Genomic DNA, 19,518 nt, shown 5'->3' with positions numbered 1-19,518 from the left:
GGGGGGGGCACACCGGTGATGCTCAGGGGTTACTCCTGGCTATGTGCTCATAAATCACTCCTGGCTTGGGGGACCATATAGGATGCCAGGGGATCAAACTGCAGTTTGTCCTAGGCCAGCCATGTGCAAGGCAAATGCCCTACCGCTGAGCCACCGCTCTGACCCCTGATCTAAGTTTTGATCATTCCATTTATCTTTGTGTTATAACAAAGCAGTATGCAGGAAGTATATTTGTGCCTGCATACTGGAAAGTTACAGTGGTGAGTGGGAGACTGGAGACACTGGTGAAGGGGTCACACTGGTAGTAGGACTCATATTTGAATATTTACTACCTGAAACAACTATATTAAGAACAACTTGGTAAATCATGGTGTTTTAATAAAAATTAAATAAAAGATGACAAGAAACCCTCTTGCCAGTTTTCATAACTTCCTGCCACTAGAGCTGAGGGTATCACTTCTAGGACAAGGTATCACCCTCTCTGATCTTGGTGGTTCCCCATCCTTCTCAATTCATTAATTTTGCATTCAACATTTTAAGCACCATCTTTTATATAAAAAGTAAGAACAAATCCGAAGTCATTTTGGCAATGGGTTTTATACTGTACACCAGAATAAATGGCCTGTGGAGCCTGGACCAATAACGTCAGTGACCTTGATACCATTGAAAAAGAGTTTTCTCCAAGGTCTGAAGTCAAGAAACACACAAGCAGGCATTTTATACTACATAATTTAAAAGCTTTGTTTCTCCCCACAAGTAGCAAATGCAGTTCATATTAGTTTGACTAGAAATTTTCTTCTTGCAGCAACCTTTCTCACTAATTATGAACAGGAAGCTGTTTCATATTATCAATAAAAGGATTAGATTTCATGAGAACACTCTGACCTAATCACGGAGAAAGAAGAACTGGCCCAATAACCCGTGTAGGAGCCAGCGAGGTCAAGGAATCTTTTCAGTTCAAGTCCTGTTATGACAGGGTTCATTAGGTCTCCTACAGCCTCTAGTCATGGAAGCAAATTGGTTCTTCCTGCACAAATGTGCCTCCTGCACTGGAAGCCAATCTCTTCAGTCTTGTTCAACTCCTTAGCCTCCATCACATGACCTAGTGCATAGCTACATCAACACTTGGTTTCTACTTTGGGGTCCAATGTGAATTCTTCAGAAAGTGCCAGGCTTGTCTTTGCCCAAATAGTCATTGTTCACACAGTTCTTAGCTTGTGCTTCAAAGAGCTGATCTGGGATATTGGCATTATAGCCACGGGAACACGATAGCCAAGGCAAGTGCCAGGAGGTAGGGCGTGGGTGCGCTGCTGCTTGATGTTCTCTGCGCGTGCATCACAGCGAAGACAGCATTAGTGTGGTTGGTGGGCAACTCTACGTTGCAGATCATTCCTTCACAGCAAGACCTACACTCCTATTACAAATGAGAGGGGTGAGAGAGTGAAAGATAGGAAGAAGAAGAAAGCAAACCACAAACAAAAGAAAGGGTTCTTGAGGCTCTGAGAACAGACTTAATGCGTTTGCTTTTCTTAACTCTAAGTCAGTGAGACCCTTGGGTATCTTTCCCCACCACTGACCTGAAAGTAAGAACCATCATAAGAGGCTTTTATCTTCTCTGTGATTTATCTGTGTCAACCCAATCATGAGTAAGGGGAAAAAAAGAGAAACTGAATAAGACTGTTTGATTGAGTCAACAAATCTTACAAGGGTCTGTAAGAAAAAAATACTGAAACTAAAATGAAAAGCCAGGAGCCTTTGGGATTGGCCATTGATTTTCTTTCTGAGTACTGCTTGTTAGGGGATAATAATGTCTCTCTATTGTCTTGGTGTGCACCTGATTCCTATCATTTCAGCACCAAAGGCTGACTAATTATGGCTGCTCAGGGATGAAAAAGTCTTGTTCCTTTCAAAGCACAGATGCTTTCTGGGGGCAGCAGTTTCCTGTGGTAGCACTGAAGTGTTACACCTGGCACAAACAACCATTCATAAAGGCTTCTAGAGTAACTAGGTGAAATAAAGCATCTAAATCAGTGGTTTTGCACCTCAAGCATCACATTGAGAAACTTATTTTTAAAGAAATCCTAATATGGGAGTTGGGGAGGCTGGAGCTATAGTACAGCAAATAGAGTATTTGCCTTGCACATGGCTAACATGAGTTTGATACTTGGCACCCCTGAACCCTGCCAGGAGAGAGCCCTGAACACAGCATCAGGAGTAAGTCCTGAGCACTTCTGGGTGTGCTCCAAAACCAAAAGCAGAAGAAAATAACCCTAGTACTCGACATCCCTCCCTGAAATTCTGCATTAATTATTCTGAGGTATCCCCCAAATAACCATCACCATCACTTTTGAAAAATAAATATAATTCTTATGTGTAGCCAGAGCTAAGTCACTGGTGTTACAATTTTCTGTATACAAGGATAATTAATCAAACTTTAAAGGTTCACAAAATCAAAATAATTTTAAGAATATTTTCTCTCAGATGAGACCAGATTTCTTATATGAGTATATAAGATAGTAAAATACTTGTTGGAATGACAGAATGAGAAAAAGAAATTAAGCTGAAAATGATGTCATTCAATCTCTCAATTCCTCATCTAAACAGAGGTGTTGGATAAGACAAATTTTCTTTAGAGGAAAGTGCCATACTTCTCTCTCCAGCTTTTCTGTTCAATGGTCTTGGTAATTTCCGGCCATCATCAAATATGTGAACTAAACTCTGTATACTGTTTGCCAATTTCTCACAGTGTTTACCAATTTCTCACAATGTTTTGCTTCCTTTTTTTTTTTTTTTTTTTTTTTTTTTTTGGTTTTTGGGCCACACCTGGTGACGCTCAGGGGTTACTCCTGGCTATGCGCTCAGAAGTTGCTCCTGGCTTGGGGGACCATATGGGACGCCGGGGGATCGAACCGCGGTCCGTCTCCTAGGCTAGCGCAGGTAAGGCTTACCTTACCTCCAGCGCCACCGCCCGGCCCCACAATGTTTTGCTTCTAAAGCTACAGAACTGGCCTCACAGAGTCCAGTGTCTATGGTCTACCTGAGATCTAGGATTTAGCTTTGTTTTTTTTTTTTTTTTTTTTTTTGTTTTGGGTTTTGAGTTTTGGAGCCACACCTGGTAATTCTCAGGGGTTACTCTTGTCTATGTGCTCAGAAATTGCGTCTGGCTTGGGGGGTCATGTAGGATGCTGGGGATCGAATTGCAGTTCATCTAGGCTAGCGCAGGCAAGGCAGATGCCTTACTGCTTGCACCACCATTCTGGCCCCTTATATATATTTTTGTAACAGTATTTTTTGTTGAAGAACAGAAAGTCTAACTACCCTTTGATCTCTGTTGCATCACTGTAATTGGGTCTTTCCTCAAATTATAAACATGTCAACTCATCAACTCTCCCATGATGAATAAGCACAAAAAAATAAATAAAAAGTCACACACACAAAACCAGCAGAACAACAATTTTACACTCACAACACACACACACACACACACACACACACACACACTCCTTACTGTATGTTCAGTATCTCGGCTGTGGTGGCAGCCAACAAAATGGCATTCACTCCTGGAGGCACACTTTTTGGTGATGGATGTACTTCTTCCATGGCTGGTAAAGTGATGAACGGTCAAACAGTACTGTGTATCTAGGCAGAAAGGAGAACAGAAAATTCATTTGCACAATGCTAAAAAGGGCTTTCACCAATCATTTCAGGATGATTATGAACTAGGGTAATCCTTAGGCAAGAAATTAAATGGCACTGAATGCAAGAGTTTCTAGGCATTATATTTTAAAAGACATTACCTTTTCAAGCACAAATGTATTATATATAGGCACACACATATATGTAAGCATATAAATGATTACACAGACAATACTGAAGGGAAAAAATCATATACCTTCTCCACTAGGAGAAATCATATGCCTTCTCCACTTCTCCTAGGCCTGGTCATTTCCTATAAAAGTTCAGCATTTCTGTTTTGGAGCATAGATTCAATAATTCTCAAATAAAGTTTATGTTGAAGATGTGAAAAAAAATATAGGTCAGAATATCACTGGTTGCAATGCTGACCATATGTTTCTTTTTCTTTCTTTCTTTCTTTCTTTCTTTCTTTCTTTCTTTCTTTCTTTCTTTCTTTCTTTCTTTCTTTCTTTCTTTCTTTCTTTCTTTCTTTCTTTCTTTTCTTCTTTCTTTCTTTCTTTCTTTCTTTCTTTCTTTCTTTCTTTCTTTCTTTCTTTCTTTCTTTCTTTCTTTCTTTCTTTCTTTCTTTCCTTCTTTCTTTTCTTCTTTCTTTCCTTCTTTCTTTCCTTCCTTCCTCCTTCCTTCCTTCCTTCCTTCCTTCCTTCCTCCCTTCCTTCCTCCCTCCCTCCCTCCCTCCCTCCCTCCCTCCCTCCCTCCCTCCCTCCCTCCTCCTCCTTCCTTCCTTCCTTCCTTCCTTCCTTCCTTCCTTCCTTCCTTCCTTCCTTCCTTCCTTCCTTCCTTCCTTCCTTCCTTCCTTGGTTTTTGGGTCACACCCAGCAGCATTCAAGGGTTAGTCCTTGCTCTGTGCTCAGAAATCGCTCCTGGCAGGCTCAGGGGACCATATGGGATGCCAGGATTTGAACCACCGTCCTTCTGCATGAAAGGCAAACACCCTACCTCCATGCTATCTCTCTGGCCCCGACCATGTGTTTCTTACAGACTAATATGCCATAAGGAGAAGTAGCAAACATTTCAAATGATGTACCTAGACTTTACTCACCTAATTCAAGTTCCTACTCTGTTCATAAAGCCTTTGATTTTTTTTCGAGTATTTAAAAAAAAATTTTTTTCTTTCTTAAATTTTCTTTTCTATTCTACTTTCCCCCATGAACCAGCTCATTTTTACACATAAAAGTCTACAGTGGATTACTAATGTTCTAATTACTCATGTTCATTATAACGGTGCTTTCAAGAAATTGATTTCATTCTATATTCTAGAACCATCACCTTCAGTTCTTTGTCTCCTCTATAGTTTCTTGGGTCAAGGAAACACTTCTCTATTGATCAAGAAGGTTATGCAGCAATAATGTCATAGAAAGAGAAAATTTGGCCAGATTTAAGAATTTGGGGCCCATGAGACAATGGGCCCTCTGGCACAATTGAGCAAGTCATGTTTTATCCAAAAAAATTCATTTTCTTTTAGTAAAGTAATGACAATACCTACCTTACATGTAATACTGAGATTATAACCACAGGATACTTGTCATATACCATTTGTCAGGTACTTTTCACATATTTTCTCTTGCAAGACTGACAACAGTTCTATTTAATATCCTCGTTTTACAGATAAATAAACTAAGGCACAGTTTTTTGCCTTTAGTCACAGAGGCAGAAAGCAATGAGAGGAGAAAATCGAACTTGGGAAATGCTTTAGGGTTGTGCTCTTAACCAGAATGCCATTCTGCTCTTAATTCTACATAATATTAAACTAGACAGTGCTGTGGCTTGTGCTATTGCTGTGGCTTGTGCTGTGAGAACTAACTTACATTCAGAAAGGAAAAGAACCACTAAGTGTTTTGGAGAAGCATTTCAATTTATCCCTTAAACAAAGAAGAATTGAAAACTGTATCTGCATGTGTTCATATAAAATGTCACACATGCTCAAGCAACCCTAGAAAGTCAGAATAAAAGCCAGGCTAAATAAAATAAGAAATGTCACTCTTGCCCTATCCTGTTACACAGAGAACCTCTTTTAATGACACCGACAGACCACAGAAGTAAAGTGTACAGTGAAAAGGAAACGTGAGATGACAAAGAACAATAGCTTCAGACCTGTTTGCCCCCAGAAATGGTTGACTATCATTCCCCTAAATAATGACAATTTGGAAAGTAAGAAATTATAGCCTCAGTTAGAATTCCAGATGGTGAGTATCTCTGTGTCCTGACCGACTGGTTTTGTCAAGAATGTCTTGTCACATAGAGTGTAGGGTTATTCCATCTTGTTCTCTTTAAAGTCCATTTCTCAGGATGGACATGGGTAAGTTGATGCCCCTTACTCTTCCCACCTCACATTTTCTTGGTGGTACAAGTGAGAAACCTTCTCTGGTTTTCACATTTAAACAGAAAGTTTTGAAGTCTAGAAGTATCAATGCATACTCCCACTAAAGATGGTTATGATTAATGGGTTACAAATTAGAGCATTGTGTCATTCACAGAGCTAGAAGGAACAGTGTTGGTATAGTTCCAAGAATAGTTTAGTCCATGAAAATAAGGCATAAAAATTAGGACATCAACCTACATTGACTACAGGTTTTTGTTTTGTTGTGTTGTGTTTTGGGTCACACCAGTGGTGCTCAGGGTTTTTATACTCCTGGATTTATACTCAGAAATTGCTCCTGGCTCAGGGGACCATATAGGATGCTGGGGGTCAAACCTGTGTCCATCCTGGTTCAAGTGCATGCAAGGCAAATGCCCTGCTGCTGTGCTACCATCTGGCCCCTGACGACAATCTTAACCCTTACATTTTGTCTCATGGGTATTTAGAGCAAACAGTTGAATGATAACATCCATTCTCTGAAATGAGTTAAGAGTGTCATCAGTCAAACAAAAAATTGAAATAACAACAATTTTTTAAAAAAAAATCAGAGACAAATCCTGCATATACATTCAAAAAGTATACAATATAAGGTCAAACACTGCATTGAAGAAGTAAAAGAACTTCAAGAATTCATAATTACTCCTGAAAACAATAAAAAAGCATGTCTCTGTATATGTCAGTTATTTGTATTCATTTATACCATGAGAACTGCAATATCAGTAGGTTTCTTTTTTCTTCTCTTCCTCTTCCTCTTCTTCCTCCTGTTTTCCCTCTTCTACCTCCTCCTCCTGCTCCTCCTCTTTCTTCCTGGGTTGGACCACACTCAATAGAGCTCAGGAGACTATTCCTGGTTTTGTGCTCAGGAGTGAACCATGAAAATATTCAGGAACTATATGGTGCCAGGGAGTGAAATCAGGGTCAGCTGGATGTAAGATGTTTTATTTTCTTGTACTATCTCTCTGGTGCTGTGCTATCTTTTTTTAGTTGAAACATAACTAGATGACATTATTTCAGTTTCAGATGTATAATAATTAACATGTAAATATTGCAAAATGATCACCACAATAACTCTATCATATTTTATTAGAAACTTTCAAATTTCATCACAATATTATTGTTTTATGGTGCCCATGCTATACATGTCTTAATATTTATTTTAAAACCAAAAATTTATAATTGCAATATAAAATATATATTATCTAATCCCCTTACTCATTTCATATCACCCCAACAATACCCCACTTCTCTAGTTAATCAATATGATTTATTTTTGTTTGAATATTGCGGGGGCATAGTGCCCAGGGTTTACTCTTGGCTCTATGCTCAAGGATCATTTTGGCTCTGTGTTCAAGATACCATGTATGATGTATGATGCTGGTGATCAAAATTGGGCCAGTAAGTGCCTGTATTATCACACTGGCCCTGTTTTCTGTTTCTTTGTTAGCATGATACTATCAAGATTTATCTATATTGGGGCCAGAGTGGTGGCACAGAAGTAGGGCATTTTCCTTGCATGCTGCTGACCTAGGATGGACCATGATTTGATCCTACGGTATCCCATATGGTCCCCCAAGCCGGGAGTAACCCCTGAGCATCACCGAGTGTGGCCCAAAAATCAAAACAAACAAAAAAAGATTCATCTATGTTATCCTAAATGGCTATATTTCACTTTTAATAAAATGGCTGAATAGTATATCATTGTATCTATACAACATTCTTCATTCATTCACTTATAGGCACAGACTTTCTACATCTTGGTTATTGTAGTCACCCATAGTACTATCAATTTACATTCCAATCAGTACTGTACAACAATTCCTGTTTCTCCACATATTCACTAATACTTGTTTTTGTCTTTTTTATTTTAAGTGCTTTAATTTTTATTAAGTTACTTCAGTTTCACTAATTTAAAGTTCATTGTTATTTTACTTTATATGCTCCTCATCCTTAGTGGCATTGCTTTATTTATAGTGAAATAACATTGCAATATGTCATCATTCTTTGGAAGGAGGGATGTGCTTGGGCCACACCCACTAGTGCAAAAAGATTGCTTCTAGTGGTACTTAGGGAACCATTCATGATATCCATAAAAATATTTAGAATTATCCTATTTGTGTTAAAAATGCCATTGGGATTATGACAAGTGTGTCATTTAATCTATAGATTACCTTGGATAATATTGACGTGGTAACAATATAAATTCTTCCCATACAGAAGATGGCAATATATAGTTATCTTAAATTTCTGGGCCCGGAGAGATAGCACAGTGGTGTTTGCCTTGCAAGCAGCCGATCCAGGACCAAAGGTGGTTGGTTTGAATCCTGGTGTCCCATATGGTCCCCCGTGCCTGCCAGGAGCTATTTCTGAGCAGACAGCCAGGAGTAACCCCTGAGCACCGCCGGGTGTGGCCCAAAAACCAAAACAAAAAAAATTCTTTCATTAGTATTATAGTTGCCACTGTTCTTTTATTTCTGGTTAAATTAATTTCTAGGCATTTACTCTTTGATGAAATTATAAAAGGAACTATTTTCATAATTTCACTTTTTGATTGCTCACTCTTGTACAGTAGTAAGACAACCAAATTTTATATATTGATTTGATTCCTGCAACATTACTATATTTATTAGTTATAATATTTTATATATTATATAAATAATATATAATATTAATATAATTTTGGAGTGGAATCTTGAGGGTTTCTATATATAAATCCATGTAACCCATAATTGTGACAGTTTACTTCTTCCTTTTCAGTTTAGATGATCCTGGTATCTTTTGGCTAAAATGTTCTGGTTAAGAAATCCAGGAAATACACTGAATAAAAGTAGTGAGAGTGGACATCATTGTCTCTTCCTGATTTTAAAGAAAAGCATTCAACACTGTTCATATTATAGTATAGTAATAACTTTGTAGTTGTCATAAGGCTCTTATGCTGAAACATATTCACTCTAAACACACTTTGTTTTAAATCATAAACAAAATCACAAATGGTGGATTTTGTGTGTTACTTTCTCTGCACCTAATAAGATGATGATCATATATTTTATTTTTGTTTTCCACCATCAACAGTGATGTATCATGTTGATTGCTCAATGAATATTGAATTGTTCCTATACCAGGAATGAATCTTACTTGATCACAGTGCATGATAGTTTGTTGTTGAATCTAGCTTAATTATGCTTTGTTGAAAATGTTCATGTTTATGTTAATTAGGACTATACTAAAATTTTTTTATTTGTGTTGTCCTAATCTAGTTTGGTATTAGGATACGCTGCTCTCATAAAAATGAATTTGTATGTGTTCTCACTTCTTTTTGGAAGTGTTTGAGAAGCATAGGTATCAAATCTCCAACATATATTTAGCAGAATTTCCACGAAGCCATATGCTCTTGAATTTTATTTTGTATGCATGTGGAATAAGTGCTTGAGATAAATTAAAATATTAGTACTATTCACAATTCTCTCTTCATATTGTCTATTTTTTTATAATTCATTTTTAAGAGATTGTATTTTCTAGGAATTTATCCATTTCTTCTAGTGTATCCACTTTTTGTATTTTTTTCTAATTTTAATATGAATTTTATGATCTTTTTTAGTTGTCATATTAACTATTCTTTAACATATGATTTTTACTTCTACTCCTTTTTCTTGGCTAAAAGGTTCATCAATTTTATTTATCTTTTCAAAGCAATAAAAAGAAACTTTTTTTTTTGGTTTTTGGGCCACACCCGGCGGTGCTCAGGGGTTACTCCTGGCTGTCTGCTCAGAAATAGCTCCTGGCAGGCACAGGGGACCATATGGGACACCGGCATTCGAACCAACCACCTTTGGTCCTGGATCAGCCGCTTGCAAGGCAAACACCGCTGTGCTATCTCTCCGGGCCCAAAAAAAAAGAAACTTTTGATTTAATTTGCTTCTATCATCTTTTTATTTACTGTAATTTCTTTCTTTCTTCTATGTATTATTTCCATTTAACTTTGGGCTTCATTTGATCTCTTAGTTCTAGTTCCTTTAGGTATATTATGGTGGTGTTTGCCTTTTTTTTATGTTTCTTAAAGTACACCTGTATTGCTAGGAGATTCTTCCCTAGAATTGCATTTGCTACCTCTCATAGGTTTTGGAAAGTCAAATTTCCATTTACATTTGTCTCATCACATTCATTTTATATTTTTAGATATCTTATTTGATATCTTCATGATCCCTAATTGTTAAATTGTGTGCTGTATAGTCTTCATATATTTATCTTTATTCTAAATATTTAACAATCAAACATAACTGACTAATTCACTAAATATATAAAAATGAAGATCATTTTTAAATCTACTGAGATTTATTTTGCAATCTATTATGCTCTAGTCTAAAGAGCAATCTTGTGTTTTTAAGACTCTATCATTAACAGACACTGTTTTCACATTCTTTTCTTTAGATGATCTACCCATATATATTTTTTATTTATTTTTATATAATTTGTTATATATTTATATGTAGTAGATAAAACAAATTCCTACTACAGGACTAGGAAGATAGTTCTAGATCACATACTTGCTATGTTTGAGGTCCTGAGTTTAGGTCTCCTACTCCCACCCCAAACTTCAGCTCAGACACTACTTAAGGTACCTTTGGAAGATGAAAATTCATTTCATTGATTTAAATATGTGATGTAGAAATTGTTACACAATTCAAAGTAACAGTATACCTAATATGTTTATCTCTAGTTCTAAAAGCTTTTTTGTTTTTCTTTGCCTTTTAAACATGAAAGCACCTTTTTTATATAGTACACCTAAAATCTGACTAACCTTAAGTCCTGTAACTTTTAGTAGAGGTTTTACATTCCAGATCATCTATAAGCACATCTGCTCTAAGTTTCTATCAAATCATTCATCTTCACAAACCCTCTATTCCTATCACCTTTGCTCATGTCTTTATTTTCCTACTTGGAGACAATAAAATACCCTACATAATGTTCCCTGCTATTTTTTTCAACCAAGGATTATTCACCACAGCAACCAGAGCGATGTTTTATTTATTTATTTATTCATTTATTTATTGTTTGGGGGTCTACACTCAATAGAATGGAGTGCTACTTCTATTCTATGCTCAGCACTTTATCCTCACAGTGCCAAAGAGTCTGTATGGTGGCAAGAGTTAAACCCAGGCCTTCTGTATGCAAAGTAACGTATCAGCTTGTGAGCTTTCTCTCGTCCCAGAGCAAAATTTTAGAGCACAACAAACATCTAATCTTATGGAATTTAAAATGCCATTCTGCCTTTCTATCACATTTACAATAAAATAAAAAACCATCTGAAAAATATTCCAAATGCCCTATTCTTACTGCCATCAGATTTTTTCTGTCTCTCATCAGCTGGTTGTCATAAATTCAGTGACTCAGCCAGTCCTTCCCTCTTAATGTAAGCCTTTCGTCAGATTTCTATCTCTTCATATCTCTATTTCTATATAGCCAACTTATTCTGGTCATTCATGCATTAGTTCAAATTACATATTTCTCAAAGGAGATTTCCGTAAGCACCTAGTTAAGCAACCACTCATCCTGCCAACAGTATTGTCTGACCTAGTATAATAAAGAATGAGGAATATAAAAATTAACTAAACAAACTAAAAAGATTCTTTAATGTATGTAGAGGAATGTTTCTAAGGATCAAGTATAACTTTTCTAGAGATATAGTGAAGTATTTATTAAATTTTATTCAATAGATATGCAAAGTTTATGTTCTTATTACTGAACCACACATCCCTGGTCACATTTCAGAAATTCTTAAAATGTCCTAGTAATACTAAGGTCTATTAGTTCTTCCTAACAAATACTATTTAATAAATTCTCTCTCATTAAACACTCAACTACAAACAGAGCAATTGCATTTAGCTTCCAAGTTTGTTTAGGGCAGTGTGTTGTCTGTGTGTATAGATATATGTATATATATATGCATATATTCTTAAATATCAATATTAACAGCTTCTTGCAATACAAACACCATTATGTGGAACATCTCTAATCAGAGTTAGTAAAGACCTGAGTGAGGTAAGATCACAAAAAATCTTTCAAACTCAGCACACTTACTTTGTGGACACCATTTATCTTCTGCCCATCGATTACAGTTGTAATTATCTCCTGCATTTTCACAGGTGAAACACTTGAAGCTATTTGGAAATGGCGTAGCTTTAAAACAAAATGCAAAATCAAACAGTAAGATTTAAAAACACAAAAACTTTCCAATATCAACTATGGTACAAAAGTTAGTCACTTTAATTAGTAAAAATAAAATTGATGATCTTTTATTTTTGTTTTACTTTGAAGAACTAGACTTGACTGCTAGATTGAGGTATTTTCTTCATTCTCTTTTAGTTTACCTTCTACAGTTGTTTTTTTTTTGCTATTGCTTTGGGTCATATTCATCAATATTTCTGGCCCTGGTGGTACTTGGGAGAATCATATGATCTGCTGGGGATCAAATCAGGGTTGGTCACATGCAAGGCAAACACCCTACCCACTGTACTATTGTTCTAGTCCTTCTGCAGTTTAATAAAAATGATTCTACAAGCCTCTTGAAAATATTTTAGTATTTGATTACAAACTTTAACTTGGGATTAGGTGGAGGTAGAACAGATAGGCAAGTGTGACAGAGTACTGGCCCCAATAACGACACATTATCATCACTCAAAAGTCAATTCTGAACCGAAGGTTGGATTCTATCCTTCCCGTGAATTAGTTTTATGATTGTTAACTTCTAAAAAGTAATAATACTTACAATAACAATAATACAATCACTATAACTTATATATATAATATATATTTTTATATAATGATAATAACTATAACTTACAGATATACAATTGGAAGTTGGAAGAATGGTATTAGTAGTATCTCCGACATATATGTATGCACTCCTTTTGCATTTGTATTTAACCTCAAGCTAGTAATCTCACTTGATATATGTCAATTATCACGTTAGATCTTATTAGGAATGTGAAACTTAATCTACTTATGACAATGATGATCTATCGAAAGTATATGGAAAGGTAAATTTATGAGATGTAGCAGTCTCAACTGAGAGAAACCAATATGGGGTTTTTTTTTGTCTTTGTGTTTTCTTTTATGGTCTTAAATTTTATTTTTTAATGGATAATTAGTCAAACCAATAGTATACTTGATGTTTCTCTTGTAGATAAGAGTATATAATCTTTTGTAAAACTTTCAATTTTATTCTTTTTCTGAATATAAAATAAGCAAATATCAAATTAAACCTCAAACAATCCCACAATTGGATAATAATTAGAAAGCAGTGGATATTTCAGATATAAAAAGGATAAAGATAGGTGAAACAGAAGCAAAATACCAAATGCTAAATTACCAGAGAAATGAAATTAAGTTTTGGAAATATAATCTTTAATTTTTATTGTGTAAAATAATCTAGTAGGTGAATATAAAATTCATTTTATTATACTATATCAGATTAATTTTAAAAACATTATATTCAATGCTGGTGGTTGAATAAAGTATAAACTGGCACAGTATTTTTGATTTAGTAATTCTAATTCCAAGAATTATTTTAAGGTCATTAGTCCATCAAAGAGAAAAATGCACTTAAAAAGATTTTCAGTAAAGCATTAATATTAGCTTGCTTGTAATTTTGTGTAAAGTACTGGGAATTGGTTAAACAACCTACAGATCAGTCATATTATCTTTTTAAATTAATGAAAAAAGGCATTAAAACATTTTCCATGGCATGAACATGTATTTAGGATGTAGAGGGATAAAGCTTTTGAAAAATTCAATTTGTGGAATCTTAATATGTTAGTTATTCAATATTTACAAAAAAGAATAGAAGGAAATATTTTAAAATGTAAATAAAAGTTAATAGTGAATCAAGATTATGAATACATTTTATTTTCTTTTATAGTGTCTTGGAATATTCTGTAACAAGTAAACATTTTTTCTTATTTTAATGATGTCCTTATCAAAAATGGTGTTAGTCGTTAAAATTTCAAAATTTTTGAATAAAGTATATCTATGTTATACTATTAAACTCTTAGTATATCAATTTAGAAAAGTAAAATAAGTGAGAGTTCAAGACAAATACATATATTATATAGTTTATAATTACTGAATTTCCCAAATAATAAAGAAAATAAAAATGAAGAAAAATAATAACACAGGGCTCATTTAAGAGTAGTGTAAAAACAGTGGCTTCCAAATATAGTTATGTACTAATAGTATCAGAAGAGCTATTGTTTGTTCATTTTTTAAAGAATTAAAGGGAACAAGAATAAAAGAAATATTCTTTACCCCACATTCCTGACTACTAAATCTCAGGAGAAGATGAGGTGAAGTCAGGAGAATTAGATATTAAAAAAATTTTCTTTTTCTTTGTTTGGTTTTTGGGCCACACTGGGTAGCACTCAGAAGTCGATCCTGGCTTAGGGACCATATAGGATGCCAGGGATTGAACCCAGGTCCATCCTGGGTCAGCCATGTGCAAGCCGTGTGCCCTACTGCTGTGCTACCACTCTGGCCCCAGAAAATTTTTCTTTTCTTTTTTTTTGGGGGGTCACACCTGGCAGCACTCAGGAGTTACTCCTGGCTCTATGCTTAGAAATCGCCCCTGGCAGGCACAGGGGATCATATGGGATGCCGGGAACTGAACCACTGTTCTTCTGCATGAAAGGCAAATGCCTTACCTCCATGCTATCTCTCCGATCCCTGAAAAATTTTCTTAATGTTAGGATGCTCTTTCAGGTGAGAATCTACAGGCTTTCACATTTATGCCTATTTTAATCAGTAGCTAACTTTCACTCATAAAGTATATCAGAGAAATCTTGTTTGAGGGGCCGGGCGGTGGCGCTGGAGGTAAGGTGCCTGCCTTACCTGCGCTAGCCTAGGACGGACCGCGGTTCGATCCCCCGGCGTCCCATATGGTCCCCCAAGCCAGGAGCGACTTCTGAGCGCATAGCCAGGAGTAACCCCTGAGCGTCACTGGGTGTGGCCCAAAAACCAAAAAAAAAAAAAAAAAAAAAAAAAAAAAAAGAAATCTTGTTTGAAAAGGAAAAGGACAAAACATATTTTAGTATAAAAGAAATCAATGTTTAACTTAATAGATGATATATACTGATATTTTCTGAGTTTTAAATAAGTGGTTAAATTTATATAATCTTTGTTATCTAAAAAGGCAAGAGTGGAAATATTAATGAAAATATAAAAATACTCAGCAAATTTCAAATACTTTAACTGTTTTAAAAATTGTTAACAATCATGTAACATATTTCTCATTTAAGGCAAAAACTTTCTGCAGTTGATATTTTCTCCAATAAAAATATTTACAACAAAATACTTAATTGTCCTGTGACAATCCAGTCTTAGGGATAGTATTCAAAAATAGCCGTTTTTACAAAACAAAATCTTCACTAGAGAGAATCAGACAATGGTGAAGGTCATAGAACAATGCATGCATAAAGCTCTATCATTAACAGTATTGTAAATCACAGTGCCACAATAAAAATGAATTATTTAATTAATAAGTTAAGTTATAAAACTGAAACCCCCATGGGGCAAATGTATAATAAATTGTAAGAGTTTTCAAAAGATTATTTCCTTTATTCTCTTTGAGTACATATGCCCACCTGTACTCAAAGAGTCATTTATGACACCACAGGCAACCACATACAAGGCAAGCATCTCACTTTCCTTAATATCTCCCTGGCCCTTCAAAAGATAATTCTGAATAAGAACTATTTTGGGATCACAGCAGGAAGTGAAAGCAAAAAAGAAACTATGTCACCATAATTTACTCTTACTCAAAAAATAATGGAAGAATTTGTATTGTGTCCTCCATCCACCACTCACGCCAGTATAAATCAAACACTCCAGAAAAGGAAATTTAGCATTCGTCAAACAGACTTTACAGTGTTCACTTGGACCCACAATCAAGAGCTCTGATAATACCCATTACTTACGGTCAAGAGGAGGCCTCACATTATAGAAGTTGATGTTCTTGGCAAATACCCAGTTTTCTGAGATGATGACGATGTGGACCATAGCTAAAGCTAGAGCATGATATAGGGCTAGCATCCTGGCCTTGAGGGTAGGAAATCCAAAGCTCTTGTATCTACAATGAAAAGAGAGGCTGATTGCCTATATTTTCATTTTATATAACCAGTAAGTAAATGTTCCTTCTTTTTCAGAAAGCCTAATTATTCAAGTAGATCAAACCATCGACTTGGTCTTTAAGACCAGTGCCTGTGAGAAAACTGTATTTCCTATCTAGTAAAAGTCAACAATTACCATCTTCTATTGGTCAGGTCTTTATGCCAGCTAAGTTTCAGCAGAACACTCAGTGGCTGTTCAGGTTCTGGAACTATCAGTTCTGACCTAGCTGCCATCCATTCCATGACCACCTGAGGGAAAGCTTTTGCTCTGTGCTGAATCACCTGATTTTTAACAACCTTGGTTCCAAGGCATGTTTCATTACTGTGATCGAACCACCTACAGTTCTATTTCATGTACAAAGATTCAAGTGTTATAAATTTTGTAACTCTCAAAACCTGGAATAAGCAAGAAAAATGGAGCAGTGAGTGGGAGAGACAGTAAAGAACAATGAGTTTGAAAACCAAATATTTGTAAGTCTGAGCACAGAGAATCTTGAGAAATCAGTCACTGGAAAATGCCATCCCACTTCTTTTGATCATGTTGGATGTAAGGAAAAGTTGTCAGGTTCTATAATGCACAGAATGAAATGTTGTTTGAAATGTTGAAAACCATACATTAGTTATAGTTCACAAATACTACTCACTGATCTCAGACATTTATAGAGTGATAAAACCCAAGAAAACACATGCATGCATGTAGCATGAGCCAAAATAAGTCCCAAAGATTCCATCTATATTACTTATTTGGGTTTGAGGCTACATCTGGCTGTGATAGGAGATATTCCTAGCTTGATGCTCAATATTAACTTTTTGCAGTGCCCAGAGGACCATAGGTGGTGTCAGGGATTTGAACCAGGTTCACAACTGTATGCATACCAAGTGTCTTACTTACAGTATTATTTTCCAGTCCCAAGTCCCATTTTTAAAAAATACAAATGTGTTATATGATCACCACTGGCAGGTTTTCTCTGAGAAATGAGAGAGGTGGGACAGTAGAAATAGTATGTAAACTTGGAGGCCAAACACCTTGTTCAGGTATGCTGGCTCAAGTTATTAGCTGGCTGACCTTGAGCAAGCTCTTTAAACTCTATTAACCTCAATTTCTTCATCTGTTAATTGGCCTAATAACACCTGCCCTGCCCACACACTAAGATAATTGTTAGCATCAAACAGGCTGATGTAGGATCACAAAGGATTATGTGCATGTAGTGCTGGTAGCATAAGTTTTGTGAAAATACTGGTCTCTTGGAATTCAACACTGCTTATTGAACTTAACTCATTTTCTAGCTGCATCAACTGATCTTATTTTAGTGACGAGTTTAAAAAAATAGTTTGATCTATGCTTGTATAGCATAATCCTTCACATATGCATTTTACTTGAATTCAAGGAAAGTGAATTTTGGAGTAATTTACTTCCCCCTCCTATATTTAAGATATTGGTTCCTTAGCTAAAAATACATACTATAGAAATGGAATTTAATTTACTTCCCCCTCCTATATTTAAGATATTTGTTTCGTAGCTAAAAATACATACTATAGAAATGGAATTTAATATCAAACAAATTATATATATATGTATAGTTCTGTCTTGGTTCATTTTAGAAACAAAAACCAACATTTAACAATTATCCGAATTCTAAGTCCTTTTCTTAAAATCCTTTTGAAGAAATTAACATTCAGTCAACTATCTTATTCTTCACAGACACATTTTTTTTTCACCAAATAAAACTGTATACTGAACTATTCTGTATTATTATGAATCAGATGCTTAAGTACTGGATCCTCCATCTTTACAGAATACCTTCTGCATGAGGGAGATTAAGTCTTCTTCTCTTGCCTTAAAATTACTGTGCTCCAAAAGCAATGTGAAGATGATGCCCAAGATTTATTTCAAGTTATCTACAAAGCTCTTTTCCATCACTTCATAACTACAGGACCATAGAAAAGTCTCATAAACATTCTAAGTTTCTGAAAAAGTTGGAAAAATAGACCTAAGGACATAGCAAGCTTTTATTGCAGAAGTGACTACTGAAGAATGTATGTACGCAAAGCACTCAACAGAACATAGGGCACATGCCTACAGCTGTATTTATTAAACATTTCCTAGTAGGAAGTAGAAAGGATCAGACTGAATGCCTGATTCCAAACATAATATCAGTAGCCTTGTGTAAGTTCCTTAAACTCCCTGTCCCATAATTTTTACATCAAAAGATGGGACTACTTGGATAGAACCATACCTTTTATAATAGTCATATAGAGTCATTTCACAACAAAAACTATTCATTCAACATGTTGCTTGTAAGAACTAGTGTACAGCAGGCATTTTTATTATCAGAATTTATTTAGGTTATTTTTTTAGTTTTTGGGCCACACCCAGTGGTGCTGAGGGGTTACTCCTGGTTCTGCATTCAGAATTGCTCCTGGCTCGGGGAATCATATGGGATGCCAGAAATTCGAACCCAGGTCTGTCCTGGGTCTGCCTTGTGCAAGGCAAACACCCTACCACTGTGCTATTTCTCTGGGCCCTAGCATCAGAATTAAAAAATAAAAAATAAGAAAATAAAAATAAAAAAAGCTTTTCTCTCTAAAGAGGAAGAATAGAAGGCGATACATACACAACAAATACCATTTCAGATAAAAATTCAATGAAGGAAACACAAAGAAAATCAAAAGAATACTACTTCCATATATACAGATGTGTTTTTATTCCATTTTTAATTCAAATAATGCTAATGAGTCTTTATATACATGAGGTGGTTATGAGGAGGTGACATGTAAAGAAGTGAATTAATTAAATAACAAGAAAATAATTCCGCAAAGAATTAAGGAGAAAAAATCCATGCTGCAGGGAGTGTGACTTGTGGGACGTCAGAAAGCAACCCATGAGACAAGAATTTTCAAAAACGGGGAAAGGGGCTGGAGAGACAGCACAGTGGTGTTTGCCTTGCAAGCAGCTGACCCAGGACCTAAGGTGGTTGGTTCAAATCCTGGTGTCCCATGTGGTCCCCCGTGCCTGCCAGGAGCTATTTCTGAGCAGATAGCCAGGAGTAACCCCTGAGCACTGCCGAGTGTGGCCCAAAAACCAAAAAAAAAAAAAAAGTGGGTGGGGAGAGAATGTCAAAGAGTCAGAGAGGTCCAAGCAGAACTGCATTACGGTCCAGGGCAAGGATCTGGACCTAGCAGTGTCTAGAAATGATCTTCTTTTAGATGACCTAATTTTGAAAACTATGAAAATTTTATTCTGAAGTCATTGGTGCCAAATTCCTGCACTTAGTTTTAGATCCTGAATAAAGGCAATGCAAAATGAAT

The 19,518-nt window shown here is 35.8% G+C and overlaps 1 protein-coding gene across 1 annotated transcript in view; it reads right to left on the bottom strand.

The window, feature by feature from the left end:
• Positions 1-485: 485 nt before the first annotated feature.
• Positions 486-19,518, bottom strand: part of LYPD6B (LY6/PLAUR domain containing 6B) — a 164,763-nt gene continuing 145,730 nt past the window's right edge. Inside the window, exons 4-7 of the mRNA XM_049773049.1 lie at positions 16,018-16,169; positions 12,128-12,226; positions 3,509-3,639; positions 486-1,414 (exon numbers count right to left, since the gene is read on the bottom strand). Of these exons, the coding sequence (XP_049629006.1) occupies positions 1,250-1,414; positions 3,509-3,639; positions 12,128-12,226; positions 16,018-16,132 (510 nt within the window). The 5' untranslated portion in view covers positions 16,133-16,169 and the 3' untranslated portion in view covers positions 486-1,249. The remainder of the gene's footprint in view (positions 1,415-3,508; positions 3,640-12,127; positions 12,227-16,017; positions 16,170-19,518) is intronic.

The sequence above is a fragment of the Suncus etruscus genome, chromosome 5, assembly GCF_024139225.1.
Source record: "Suncus etruscus isolate mSunEtr1 chromosome 5, mSunEtr1.pri.cur, whole genome shotgun sequence".
In the NCBI taxonomy this organism is placed as follows: domain Eukaryota; kingdom Metazoa; phylum Chordata; class Mammalia; order Eulipotyphla; family Soricidae; genus Suncus; species Suncus etruscus.
Note: the sequence above shows the minus strand (reverse complement) of the source record. Positions and strands in the feature narration are given on the sequence as shown.